We start from the raw sequence: 14,764 nt of genomic DNA on the forward strand, positions 1-14,764 counted from the left end.
CACTCTGCATCTGTCATGTTTTATGGTATTTTCCAGAACTGGCCACGTTAAACACTTGTTACATAGCAGTAACATGCATAATCACCATCACTCCTTGTACTGGGTCTGGCTGGGATGGAGTTGACTTTCCCTGCAGCAGCCCATACAGTGCTGTGCTCTGCACTTGGAGCTAGAACAGCACTGGTATCACACCAGGGTTTTGTCTGCTGCTGAGCAGTGCTGGCTCAGCATCAGGACTCCCTCTAACGCCCCCAGAGCCAGCAGGCTGGGGGTGGGCAAAAGGTGAGGAAGGAACATCACCAGGGCAGCTGACCTAAACCAACCAAAGGGATATTCCAAGCCCTGTGGTGTCACACTCAGCAATAAAAGGTGGAAACAGGAAGAAGAAGGGAGGGGTGGGCTCTCATGAGAATGTCTGTCCTCCCAACAGCAGCTACGTGCGTTGAAGCCCTGCTTCAAGGATGTGGTCAAGCATCGTTCATTTGTGGGAAGTAGAGGGTAATTTATTTCCTCTGCATTTCCACACAGCCTTTGCTTATCGTTGTTGTAGTTTTTTTCCCTTTTCCCATTTCCCTTTTTCCCTTTAGTTAAATTATTTAATTAATAATAATTTTTCCTTAATAATTATTTTTCCTTTAATTAAATTATCCTTATCTCAACCCGTGAGTTGTTTCTTTCCTTTTCCTCTTCCCTCCTCCTCCTCCGAGGGGGAGTGAGAGAGCAGTTGTGGTGGAGTTCAGCTGCCTAGCAAGGTAAAACCACCACAGTCCTATATATAGATATTATTCAATACATTAAGAAATGTGTTTGGGGATTGAGAACACATCGTTTCAGATTCTGACAGTGTCTGTAAATTGTAAGTCTCAGCAAATTAAGATTGTCATATACATCAGCTTAGCATTGTCTTTATTATACCACTTCTAATACATTATTTTAACCTCTTTTCCTAAGGAAATATGCCTCATGCAATCACCACATACCTGTCTCCCCAGTCATATATAGTTGCATTTGAACCGTGCCTTTCAATTTGACAGAAAAGAAACATGAGAAAGATAAAGCTTGTAGGAAGTTCTGGGAAATAGGCAGCCAGGTATCACCAGGAAAGTTTCTCATATTCCCGTGTGAGACAAACTATGAGTGCCTTGACATAAGAAAAATACTTTCAGAGCTCAACATAGTTCAATACAAAACTTCATTCAACTCCAGGGTAAATTGGACTTCATTAATCCTCATGGCAGAACTTCCTTGTGGATATTTATCTGAGGCATTTCCTTAAGTGTTCCTCTGTTCCTTACGTGTACTGGCAATGAGCAGTGTGGAACCACAGTGAATGGCTTTTTATTATTACTACAATGTTGGGTTTTTGCTTGCTTGTTTGCTTGTTTGTTTTGCTACTTTTTTTTTTCTTTCTTTCTTTTTTTTTTTTTTTTTTTTTTTTACCAATCCTCGCATGTTATTGTGTATAATGTGCTGAAACTTGCAAAGCAGCATCTAGGAAGTCTTCAGGTTTGGATTATTATTATTTTTAATCCAAAGCCAGAAATGTAGCACTAAGAGTGACCTGAGAGGATGGCCTGGTTCAGACTCAGCTGGGAGATTTGAGTCTACCCAGTCTTTCTCTGATGTGTCTTTGGGAATGATGAGGATTCAATGATCTTCCTGGATAACCCATTCCAGTGTCCAAGCTTCCCTAGCTTTGCTGTATAAAGTTCTTAACATCTGAGTAATACCTCATTTGTTAAAAAGTAGGCTATTTTTTCAAACCACCCTTGTGATGTTCTGCTGAACAACTGACCTCTATCTTCATCCTACAAACATCATACATACAAGAAGATATATCTCAGTTCCTGCTCCAATTTCTCTAAACCAGACTAAAAGCTTTCAGGTCTTTGATTTTTTTCCCCCTCCAAGGCCATATTTTCTTTCAATTGTGCTGTCCACGCTGTTGTCTTACTTGACATTGAGATGTATTTAGAATGTGGCCATTTAATGTATAGCTTTTCTTGAATGAAGAAAATGCAGGATTCCCAGCACTGTAGCTCTCAAGGTGTGCTGCAGGGTCTCAAAGTACACTTCAGACATATATGATGGTTGTTACTGTGAAAAGAAATAAATTTAGTTTGTGAGTCACATTGTTTTAGAGCCTAAGCTTATGTGCTTAAAAGCAATTACTGCATTTGCACCAAAGAACACTGTTAGGCTTCAGATTCCCATCTGTGAGGTCAAAATATTGATCTGAAATTGATACTGATCTGATACTGGTATTTGTTGCATGAAGAACCACCTCCTATTGAGCTTTATGTGATGGCCCTAGTTCTTATATTACAAGAGAGACTGAACACTTCTGTTTCTCTATGCCCTAGCTCAATCACGTCTTGTTTGAAGAAACACTTCCTTTTCTTTGTTTTTAACCTGTCACCTGCAAAGTTCATCTTATACCTTCTGGGCAATATGTACAGTCTATAGTTTCATAGTTATGTGGGCACAGGTCCTGCACTCCCATGGATTGTGGGTCACTCAAAGTTCTTGGAGCTCTGCTCATTTACCCTGGACTCAGACATAAATGCAGTAAGGCATTCCCAAGGTCCAGCATCAACTCTCCTCTTGGACCCCTGTACTGGGTCTGGCTGGAATGTTAACTTTCCCGGCAGCAGCCCATTCAGTGCCGTACTCTGTACTTGTAGCTGGAACAGCAGTGTTATCACACCAGTGTTGTGTCTACTGCTGAGCAGCAGTGGCACAGCATTGGGCCTTTCTCTAACCCTCCTAGGGGGTGGGCAAAAAAGTGAGGAGAGAAACATCACTAGGGCAGCTGACCTAAACCAATCAAAGGGATATTCCATACCATGTGGTGTCACACTCAGCAATAAAAGGTGGAAACAGGAAGAAGAGGGGAGGGGTGGGCTCTCGTTGAGAAGACGTCGGTCCTCCTCTCGAACACCGGCTGCGGGCGTTGAGGCCTTGCTTCAAGGACGTGGTCAATCATCGCTCATTTGTGGGAAGTAGAGAGTAATTTCTTTCCTCTGCACTTCCATATAGCTTTCATTTATTTTGTTTGTTTGTTTTCCTCCCTTTTTCCCCTTTCCCTTTTATTTTCCCCTTAGTTAAATTGTTTAGTTCATGGTAGTCTTTATTTAATTATTATAATTATTTCCCTTTAATTAAATTATCCTTATCTCAACCCGTGAGTTGTTCTTTGCTTTACTTCTCCCCCTCCTTATCTAAAGGAGGGGGAGTGAGAGAGCGGTTGTGGGGTTTAGCTGCCCAGCACGGTAAAACCACCACAACCCCAGAGCCCAAACCCAGTCACACCTTACCAGAGGAACCAAAGGGCTTGGGATGTGCTGTAGAACCAGTGTGTTTTCTTCTGGAATCCAGCATTTGTTCCTCCTCATGGAGCTCTGGTCTGATGACATTTTGTGAATCCGAGTTAAGCCTTTTATTATACAAAAATTTGCTAATTTGTTGGAAGCAAGAAGGTTAGATCAAACACTTGAAGAAACATTACCTACAATACATTTTAGAACAAAACAAAATAAATAGATGGACCTGCCAGCCAAATTCTCACATGAAAAGAAATAGCTTTGAGTAGTTATAGAAATGAGGCAACAAGAATCAAAATGTATTAAATCAGGAGGGAAAAAGATAGCATTCTAGCTAAATTTTGAGCCTCTGAGTATGTAAGACCTATAAAACCTATAAAACCTCTGAATATATTGGCCTAGAGCATTGTGAATGGCTCCCCCAAATGATAGCATCAAAACTGGTGTTCATGATTTTGATTTGGCTCTGTGTTTTTTGTTTTTTTGTTTTTTGTTTTTTCCATAAGCCATTAATGTGCAGTCAGTATTCTGGCCTCAGGCTGACTGCAACTCAGGATATTTTTGATTCAAGAAAGAAGTGCTGCTTCAGAAAGGAGAAATCTTTCCCAGCTTGCTGATTTAAGAACAACCAGACAAACTATAATATAAGTACATCTGTGTGGCACTGATAAACTTAATGATTTGCAGTTGTCATCTGGCTCAGCAGCTCCTTTTTTCTAGTCTGATCCTTCTACTGACTAACATATATCAGAGCCTGTAAAACCTTTAAAGATTTTGTTGAAGAGATGCTTTAGCAGTAGGAAATTAACACTTTTTTACAGAATGCTTCCTCCTGGAGTAAAATAGGCTTTCTTCTGTCTTGTATTCAAGTAGCGTCTGAATATTTGTTTCAACACTGTAGAGAAAGGTAAGAAGAAAAGGAGACTGATAAATTAATTCACAAATTACACTTTCCTAACTGTCCTGTACTTTAGCATAATTCTGTAATTGCCTGCTGAATAGGAGAAGCATAGGAGCAGAAAAATACAGCAAAAATAAATATAAATGGTTGGGCATTTTGAACACATAGATTAATTTTGTAAAGAAAAATTTTAAATGACAAGTAGAGGAAATTTTTCAAAGGCACTTATATGGCTTTCTCGCTTGGCAGTGAGGTCTGCTTCGGATCCATCTTGCTACCTGAGCGTCCCTGCAAGGGAAGGGCTTGTAAGTGTTTGTACACAGACACCAGAGCTCACAGCCCACTCGTGCCAAGTCTGACCTGTGAAAAGAGAAAAGGAATAGAGGCTGCTACACAAAGCATCTCTCCAGCTGGACCTGGTAAGGCATGTAGTTGTCAAAATTGTTCCCATATTTACAAAACCTGATAGAAGAATCACCTCTGATCCTTGTCCTAAACAGACAAATATTTAGAATGTAAAGCTTTGTTTTCAAGTACTTGGAAACTGATAAAACCACAGTCTGTGGTTAGTTGTAATGTATTAAATCTGTATTAATGCCTTTGCAAATATCATTTTCATTGCTTTGAAGCATGTCTACAGATGCTTCTTTCATTTGTACAATCCTCTTTTATATGGCATAATTGTTATGGTGGGAAAACAAACACAAAACAAACTGCCTCCCATTAAAGTTAAGAAAAACAAAGGAATGCTACATAGAGAAAGACCTTTCCTGCATCAGAGTGAGGTCAGACAAATAGAAAATACTGCCTAGCAATCATTTTCTACCATGAGTAGACTGTTTCTTTAAATGCTCACTAGGTTTTTGTTCAGAGTAAGTACTGAGGATAGGTAGCTTTCTCATTGAGCGTAGGCTGTTGAAACTGAAAATCATTTGTCAGTGTTTTTGTCACTGCCTACGTGTATGAACACACAGATAGGTTTTAACTGGTAGGTCACTGGGTATTTTGGAAAGCTACTCTGGCTTTAGTCATAAGGGTTTGAAGGATTTGCTCACTTTCAGACACAGCTTGTGATACCAGGGAAACAGTCAGGGCAGCAGCAATGCCGTTCATGATTAGATAAGGGTCAAGAATATCTTCTGCTAGTGCTTCTGTGTTATTTGTACTTCATAGCCATAAGCAGAGCTTTCTTTAAAAGCATAGAAGAGGAGAGTTTATTTTCAGAAAATGCACGTCTTTCTTCTTACCTGGATTTTAAAGTCACTGCAAAGTGAGACAAAAAAAGTCCTATCAAAAGTTAACAGTAAGCACTGCTGAAGATTGCTGTACTTTGAGTATACACTAACAAACTTGAAGAGTGATGATAGTCTAGCAGATAGGCAAATGTGCGCCCTAAATATGTATCTTACAGCTCATAAACAGTAAAGAAGGAAAGAATGCACTGCAAAGAGTTAAAGCAAAAAGAAAGAAAAGAAAATACTCCTATTTCTTAGAAGTAAGGTTTGACTTCCTATCATCTGCCTACGTTTTTCTTTCTCTTTTTATTCAGTATTTCCTGGAGGGAAACTCTCCCTGGCATCACCAGATTCCTTTATGTTGTCAAGAGTCCTGTGATAATAAGCCACTTGAAGTAAGATGAAACAAATAAAAAAGTATCTTAGAGGGCAGAAGTTTGAGCAGAAGCCCAAAGGCCAGGCACCCCTCAGGTCTATTACAGCAAGCATCCCAAAATCAACCCCAGTTCTCCAAGCGTCCACATACGTGTGCTTTTCCCAGTATGAAATCCTAGCTACTGCCGAGCATTACCACTTTCTCCTCCACTGAAAAGGTGTAAGCGCACAAATGCTTTCCCTGCTGCATCAAAATGCAGTAGAAATGCTCACAACAGTATTATTAATTGCAGAAATGCTGGACTTGCATCCCCTGCTGAGCGAACACAGCCTTCTAATAATATTCATCCCATCAGAGGAATATGAACGGGCTGTAAGAGTCAAAAGTGTACCTCTGAAGGCAGAGGGGTGCCAAAAGTGTGGTATTTTTCTTTCTTAATCCTGGGATTAAGATTAATTCCTCTCACCATCTTCACACCCGTGTCTTGATCTCACTTTCATAGCAAAAAAATACCTGTCAAGAAATAACAGATATGAATCCAAGAAACAAAAATACACTTATTTTCCTAAATATTGGTGTCTAACCATGTAGCAAAGAAAGATGAAATTGTATTCATGCCCCTGGCTCCCTCCTTGGTGACATACTTTTGCAATAAGAAGGTAAACAAAGGTGATAGAAATATTTCCAGAGGAACTCCCTAATTGTAAATAGAATTGTTGAGTATGTCAGACTTTTACAATCATATTGACATTTCAGTTTTAGCATGGGTGGTTGAATTCTGATTCCCTTGTTTGCTTGTAACATTGAAAAAAAAAAGTGACCTCAAAAAATAAAAAAGGAGGGAAAGAAGAATTGTCAGTGGTTTTGAAGCTATTGTGATTTCTGTGGAAGAATGAAACACACATCTTTAATTTTGAAAAAGCAAGCTAAGAAGATGGGCTTATTCAGTTGTTGCATGTATGAGCCATGGAGTTTTCATTATTTGAGAAAATGCTTGTAAGAAAAAGCTGGAAATCATCAGTCTCAGCAGCTCAGTGCAAGTGTTGCTTCAGTGCTTAAAAACTGATTTTGGCATTTTGGCATATTGTGTTAGCTGAGTCTGAAAAGTTACTTTGCTCTCCTTTTTCCACTGCCTTCTCCAAAAGCTGAAAGCTCGTTGGAGGAAGAGCAATTAACTGGGTCCAAATGTGCTTTCAAAACAAGCTACTTGTCTAATGAAATTTTACTTCCACAAATTTTGATTTGTATCTATGAAAAACAGTGATCTACAAAGGAAGAACACACTGGATTTTTCAGTTTCTCCATCCTCTGGTAGAGAATAGGTGAAATTGCTAGACTGATACTGGAGATGCCAGTGTGCTGTTTGGAGAGGAAAGTCTTCTTATATCCCCTTGAGTCTTGGCTGAATCGGTAGAGATAGAGGCAAGTGGGATCTGGTCAACCTGGTATACCTTTCTTTCCAAAAAAATTGATCATGTTCCTCATGAATGAGATAGTTGGACCTGTTAGAGGTTGATAATTTGTTAAAACGGATGATATTCGTTCAAAACAAAACAATAACAACAAAACCATATCTACAGTGAAATCTGTCTGCAGAAAGTTGTAGAAAGATGTCACTATGATGCCTGTTAATGAAAGGGCGATGTAACAGCATCAGTAAGTATCAGTACATCTAGTTATACCTATAACAGCATAAGTACAGGAGTTGTCATTTTGTGATTGCCCTTGAGGAAATGGATCTGGGTGTCACAGGTTTGGTGCTCCTAGACAACTGTGTACAATGTATGGCAGTCAGAAAGGCGTCTAGAGTTCTAGGAGGCATTTAGAAAGGGATTATAAAGAAAAAACAATGAGAAAATATGAGAACATCCTGTGTGTCGTGTTGAAGGCAACTAGATGTGTGTAGTTCTACAACACATGATAAAACCATGAAAAAATCACTGTCACAGGATGCTGAGAAGGCAAGAAGAGTGGTGGGTTTGAAGAAAACATATCATAAGTACTATAGATATGCAGTTGCAATAATACAGTGTTTGGACTTGAACTTTAGCTAGGCATTCAGTCAGATGAAAGGGAAACAGCTCATTCCTTTTGTAATTCAAAATTGTAATTCCCAAATTACACTTAGATTCTCAGACTACATTCTAGATTCTTCCCCTCATACTGTCTTCCTCTCTAGAGATCCATAGAAATGGTGAAAGAAGGCATCTGTACACTGACTGCCACTAATACTTACTAGTAAAAATAAATGTATTTAATATTGAAAGCAAATGTTCGCTGTGGTTTTCAACAACAAACATCTCAGGCTTGATTTTACAGGTGGCAAAGTTCTTGTTTCACTTTTGCACACAGAAATAAAATGTCCATTTCCTGACTCAGAAACATCCATGGAAGTCTGATTCCAAGAGGGTCCATTTCCTGTGGAGTCAGTCCTACTATCCTCATATAAACAAAAATAAATGCAAAGCTGGGAACAAGTCTGCAGTGCCAAGCCAGCACTATGTGTAAATTTCCTGGGATTTTCCCATGTTAAGTGATAACAACTTAAAAAATGCAATAGTTTCCAGAATGGGGAGCAATCCATAAAACAAAAGAAAGCAAAACATGGACAAAGCATCTGTCACCTGATACATGACCAGGATGTTTGTATTAGTCAATATACAGCACAGACAGAAAAGGGGAGACCAGCAAGCCAATGTTTGTATTTTCTATTCTTTTAAGGAAGACTTTAGAATGCTTGTTCAGGGACTTTCCAGTGTTTCTTTCAATGACTTCCTCTGTGGTTTGCAACATTTATATATTAGAGAGAAATACACTTTCAATGTTTTAAGAAAGCACGTATGAAACAAAGCATATGAAACATATGAAGCTTGAGGGAACACATTACAGTTCACAATGGAGTTTTTCCAGCAACCAGCCATGGGAGAGTTTGAAGATAAGGGAAGTGATGTGAGGTTGCTGCTGGGTTGTTTGGTTGTTGTTACTGTCATAGTGCCCCCAACTTGAAATTGTTGCTGTAAGAAGGAAGAGAAAGTGGTTTTGAAGAATGGTGAAGGGACCATGAAAACAGCTGAGGGCAGAAAATATACATAAGTACCTCTGTTGCATTTAATTGTGAGGACGGCAGGAGAGAAACAAAAGGAGGGTGATGAATGCAGATGGTTGTTATAATGGGAACGGCCTTCTGGCAGGGCTGCAGAATACAATTGAGATGCAAAATGAGTGGCCAAGGGGAGCAGAAGCTTCTACAGGATTGCAGAAAGGTGAAGACGGACAACAATGTAGAGTTAACTACAATGAAATCTCAGGGTCCTTTCAGAGGTGGCACAAATGTCCTGAGTCTTCCTCAGCTCACTGGTGTATTACACAGATCCATCTGCAAACACACACACACGTGCATACACACATTAAATAGTCTACATGTGTTCAAAGGATGCTGTTTTCTCCTGTTTCTGCATGACATGATAACTGGAGAGCACACTGTTCAGAGGTCAAGTGGCTGAACACCTCAACCTGATGCCAAACTCATGTGGGTTGTGTAGAGAACAGAAATTGATCTAACTGAGCAGCGTTTTCAAGAAGAAGCAAGCCAAAGACTGTTCTCTGGCTTTCTAATCACAAAGTTACCTGGCAAAAATTCTTTTGAGGTTTTAAAAACATGCAGATCACAGGTAAAGGTGAAGTACCTTCAGAAAGAATGTATGCTGGGTCTGATGGATATGGATTCATCTGAGTTTCAACTGGTTTTGTGCCAGTGATAAAGCAGGAATCCAACCTATTTTTGCCATATCCTCTGGAAATGTTGTTTACTTGGGGCTACTGTGTAGTCAGTCTCTTGATATTCTGTTTTATCTTATGAAGGTTTCATTTTTTTATAGCAATGCTTGTATTTGCAACAGGAAGAAGTACATGCAGACTGGCATATTAGGTCTATCCTTCCTACATGGGCTTAAGTCCCTGTTCCAAATCCAGCAGGACAAAGTCTTAAATCTGATAGATTTAGAGTTTCCAAAATATTCAATAGCTCTCTTGCAATCTTCTTTTCCTCCTGTCTGGTATCTCATTTTCCTCTTCCAACCTAGACAATTCTGTGATACTGATTCTGTGGTATAAAGCCCTTCAAATCCTAACCCTTTTCCTCTCTTGAGAGAAGAAGCAGGCCCTTTCAGCCTTTCGTTCAGCCTTTGCTTATGAAATGGGCAAACAGGTGGGCAAGTTGGTCAAGAATTTGCTTTGCACAGGCATAAATTGGGATGGCAACCCCATGTTGCTGTGACACAAGGACTGCTGGTTCTTCTGCACAAAGTGCCTTTCACTCTGGGAAGTGATCCTGAAGAAAACAAAACAAAACAAAACAACAAACAAACAAACAAACAAATAAAATTAAAGAAGAAAAATAAAAAATAAGCCATGTTATGTTTTCAGATCAGCTAAGCTGATCTGGTTACTCCAGAAGAGCCCATACAAAATGCCCTTTGGGTCAGTGCTGCTGTCCATCCAGCCCAGCAGCCCGTGTCCATCAGCAGCAACAGGGAGTTGCCATCCCCACTGTACCATGCCAGGTTCTAGGGAAGTGAGAAGTGTGTCTCTGCATATTCCCTTTAGTGTCTGAATCTGTCTGCCTCCTCCCAGAAGGTCTATACAATATAATTATATTACTGTGTAAAGAAATACTCTTCTCACCTATTTTACACTGACCTGCATGTTTCATCAAGCAACATCGAAGAGTCCTGTGTTCATGTCATCAGTTGTCTATGTCATTTCTTAAATCTTGCTCAAATTCTCCTCAATGTTCTCCTTTCCTAAGTGCAAGACATTTTCAGTCTTTCCCTCTTTTCAAAGAGGCAGGCGTAGCACACTCAGTGCTCTCAGTTCCAGCAGTTGGAGTAGCAAGCTGTTGTTACACCAGGGCAAATGCTTGATATCTGGGTGCCCAAAGTACAGACCCCAAAGTTTTGACAGACAAATAGAGGCCTTTTGATGCAGTCAGGATTTACAGCTCTGGGGCTGATCCAGGCACAGGCAGCGTTCAGGCATCTGAGTGTAAAGCTCTCTTATAGCAAGGAACCTAAATTAGGAGCCTTGCCCCACAGCCCAGCAGTCCCCAAAGCCAGAAGAGAGATGGGTGAGCATTTTACCCTACCCTCTTCCCAGAGCTAGGAGTTCCCTATTGCATTCAGTAATGTCACATTACTGAAACAGAGTGACTTAAAGTACCATGGGCTCCAAATTGGCATTTCAGCTCCAGAAATCAGACCAGGATGGCAAAACTGGAGCAAATTGTTTCCAAATAAAGTGAATGAAAATGTAAAATAACAAAGAGATAACAAATAGATATGTATTTTTTGTAAAAAGCATTTATTAAAATATTGTCAGGAATAATGACATTCTCACAAGCAAATTTTGTCTATATAAGCCACAATTTTTTCCATTTGATGAATAACTTAATAATTAGACATAGAACCAAGTCCTTACACAGTGTAACAGGTCTGTGAACATTTCTTTAAAAATTATTATTAGGAATGGAAAATACAGTAGAAATTAAATAAATTATCATCTTTTTCTATCTTGTGTAGAAACTACTAAATAAATATATTTATAAATACCACAGAAATAACAATAAATAAACACCAAAGCCATTTTCTTACAGATTCTGCAGGCTAGATTTTTTGAAGTCATGAAGTCAGAGCTCACAGTGAAGCCATGGGCTGACTGTGACTAAGGAAACTGCTGTTGACACAACATACTAGAGCACTCCAGGGGAGCAGGAGGATTTACTGGTTTGCTGCTGTAATAGCAAAATAGTAGGGCTTCGTACAAGCAAGCTGTGCTGTAAGTGCATTGCACTTAACTGGCCGTGTTTGACTGAAGTGACTTCCAAGGGATCTTCATTTCCTTGAGCAAGCCACTTCTCCTGTCCAGTGCCTTCGGTTTCAATGGGCAGCGTGTCCCATGGACAGCGCTGACCATTTTGAAAGGCTTTCTTAAATAGATGCAGTTAAATAAATAAATAAATAAATAGACACGGTGATCTATGGTGAAGATAAGAACACCGATGCGGGAGGAGGAAGGTGGCACGCCTCCTGAGGGCGGGATGGGATGGTGCTCTCCTCGGGTGGTTCTCTCAGCGGAGGAGCGGGAGCGGTTCTGAGATTTTCTCTGTCTGTATTTTTCTTACAGAGGTGAATCAGAATTGAGCTGAGCCCTGTTAAGAGATGAGGGAAAAGGGTGGTTTAAAAGGTGGTCCAGAGAACGATTATCATTACTTAGCATTGCATGAACAGTTAAGAAGGAGTGAGTGCTTTGCTTCCAACTCTGTCTGCTGTCACAAGGCACAGAGGCAATAAAGGCGATGTTTCAAAAGCAATCACCGGAGTGCCAGTGTTTGCATAGCTGGTGCCCAGCTAGGAAACTTCTGCACCAGGAGTTTCTGCATTCACTTATATCAAAGAATTCATTAACTTCCAACTGTGGATTATTGACATAGGATACTGCAAGTAAGGGGCAGATGGATTGTATTAAAGCCCCATTTTTCAGGGGATGTTAATTTCCCTGCAGACGGAGTTGCCAGTACGTAATGGTTTAGTAGTGGCATAGCAGCTTGAGCAAGGACCCTGCAGCAGAGCCCACAAAAGAGCTCGTTTCTATAACTAAGCAACAAGTATCCTTGTTCTTTAAATCTGAGTAAGAGCAAATGGAAACTATTCCTATGAAACCCTACAAGTTAGCTTTTTGGGGAGGCTTACAACTTAACTGCCCAAACTGAGAGTGAACGGGACTTACTTGGCCAGAATTGCCTTTACGATCAGCTGCACCCAGGGAGCAGTGGGGTCCAAGCACACCTCTCTGTTGTCCTTCAGAGTAGCTCTGCAAAAAGGGAAGAAAAATAAAGTCAGGAAACTAGTACGTGGGTTTGTTTTATGCACAGAGTGTAATACTGCATTTTCAGAGTCTGTGTGCCTGCACTCAGTTGGCTCACACATTCCCATTAATCTTCCTCAATATTTATAGGTACTTGTTTGGAGTTTGTTTGTATTAGTAAAGATTCTCAAACAAGCGCTGAAACCTCCAGTGCAAAGAGGAGTTTCAGCAGTATACAGATTGCAATATCTTATTCCCTCCTCCATGCTGTCCCAAACCCGGTTTGTTTCAGGGGGTCCCTAAATCTGCTTACAGGAATGCATTTTGTCTCTCTGAGATGGTCACAGGACTGTTTTGCTGGGAGTTTTGCCTGCCAAGTAAACGCAGGATTCAAACTAAATTAGTCCCTTGTGCATTAAGCACTGACCAGTCCTTGCAATTCATGTTCTACCTCCATAGAACAAATACTCGGTGTGTCCCGTGACAGATAAATACCCGTCAGCTCAGGAGCATACAGGGCCAGGGAGACTACACAGAAAGTCTGCAGCCACAGCACAGTGCAGAGTGCAGGTACAGAAGAGAGGCTCTTGCAGAGGCACTTACATGATTTCAACGTTCTTGCAGTGGGGGCCGCTCTGCGTCAGCTTCACATCTTGAATAGATTTAGGGTGGATGAACTTCGAGTGAGTGCTTATGCACTGGCACCGGAGCTCGTTTCCCATCCTTACCAGGCTCCTGCCTATAAGCAGAAAAGGAAGATTGCACTTTGAGAGGCAGTCTTATCATCGCTGTATTGACATAAAGCATGGCTGCTCCATCTTAACAACATTCTAGATTAGAGTCCTGCATTTGGCCAAGCTGACTAAATCCTCACAATGTAAAAATCGGTTGCTTATTTTTTTCAGAGGATCCGATACCTGAGCACATTTAAAATTAAGTTAGCGTGGCGCTTCAAAATAAAACCACACATTTTGTTGTTACTTGCACTGACAACACTGTTGATTCCATCATTTCACTATCTGGATTGACAGACTGGCAACTGTCTAGAAGATAGAGCCCTGCATTTTTTCCCTAGCTTGAGGCTCATCTTTGCTGCATGTTTTATTGTTTGTTCTCCATTGCCAGCTGTATACTGCTTGCCTGAGGCAGCAAGGGACAAACATGAGCTGATAAGCCGGAAAATACTGTCCTTCATATGGGAAGGCAGAGGAACATTCAAATACTTTTAAGAAGATCCCATCTCTAGCCAAATGCACTCGAAATACAGAAGCATAGCAAATTTCAGTAATCCTTAAATTTTTTCCCACAAGATGTCAGTAACTCTTCAGTACAAGAGCTACACAGTACATTTCTGACTGAGGAGAAGCGGCTGAAAATATTTCAGAAGAAACCAACTTGCTGAAACAAGCATAAAGCTACCTTTCTGCAAGGACACGCGTCTCGGCAGATGCCAAGGCAGTGCTGCAGGCAGGTGGGTCTCGGCAGGGATTCGCTTACCTTGGGACAGAGCCACGGAAATCAGGAGAATAGCCAGTACAACCCCAAGTTTGCCGTTCATGATTAGAGAGGAGTTTTTAGCTTGGCTGTTGAGCTCAGGTTCTGTGGAGCTGTGACCTCTCCTGTCAGAGGATTGCTGATGTCTGATCTGGGCGATCCATCGTGCTTTTATACAGTTTTCTGCCCAACTTGTGTGCTCTGCTAGCTTGTAGATTGCGTTAGAGGAATTTCCCAGATGCAGTAAAAATGAGTCACATGACGAGTGGAGTTGTGAAACTCCTTCCTAGATGACGATGAATTATTCTGCTGCAAATAGTATAATGCATTCGTTTATTAAAATATGTAAATAATATCCCTGCAGTCAGTTTCCTTTTTTTTAAAAATTTATTTATTGTTTCATAATATAACTTTCTGATGCTTTCAATTACTTTTATGTTATAACTGTATTTTTTTCTTCATGGTAATAACTGTTTCTGAGGAGATGTTTGAGATATTTAATTTCTTCTCTCTCTTGGTGGTGATAACTTCTACTTATCTGATTTTACACAATTGGTATGGAAATCAGATAGTG

At 40.4% G+C, this 14,764-nt stretch overlaps 1 protein-coding gene across 1 annotated transcript; it reads right to left on the bottom strand.

Moving 5' to 3' along the window:
* Nucleotides 1-11,181: 11,181 nt before the first annotated feature.
* On the bottom strand, nucleotides 11,182-14,324 carry LOC309877838 (interleukin-8). Its single transcript, XM_082759605.1, has 4 exons — nucleotides 14,194-14,324; nucleotides 13,300-13,435; nucleotides 12,619-12,702; nucleotides 11,182-12,040 (listed from the first exon to the last, which is right to left on the bottom strand). Exons 1-4 carry the CDS (start codon nucleotides 14,252-14,254, stop codon nucleotides 12,010-12,012), a joined length of 312 nt encoding a protein of 103 aa, XP_082615731.1. The 5' UTR covers nucleotides 14,255-14,324; the 3' UTR covers nucleotides 11,182-12,009.
* Between the last annotated feature and the right edge of the window lie 440 nt (nucleotides 14,325-14,764).

This window comes from Aythya marila, assembly GCF_965140915.1.
Source record: "Aythya marila genome assembly, chromosome: 4".
NCBI lineage: Eukaryota > Metazoa > Chordata > Aves > Anseriformes > Anatidae > Aythya > Aythya marila.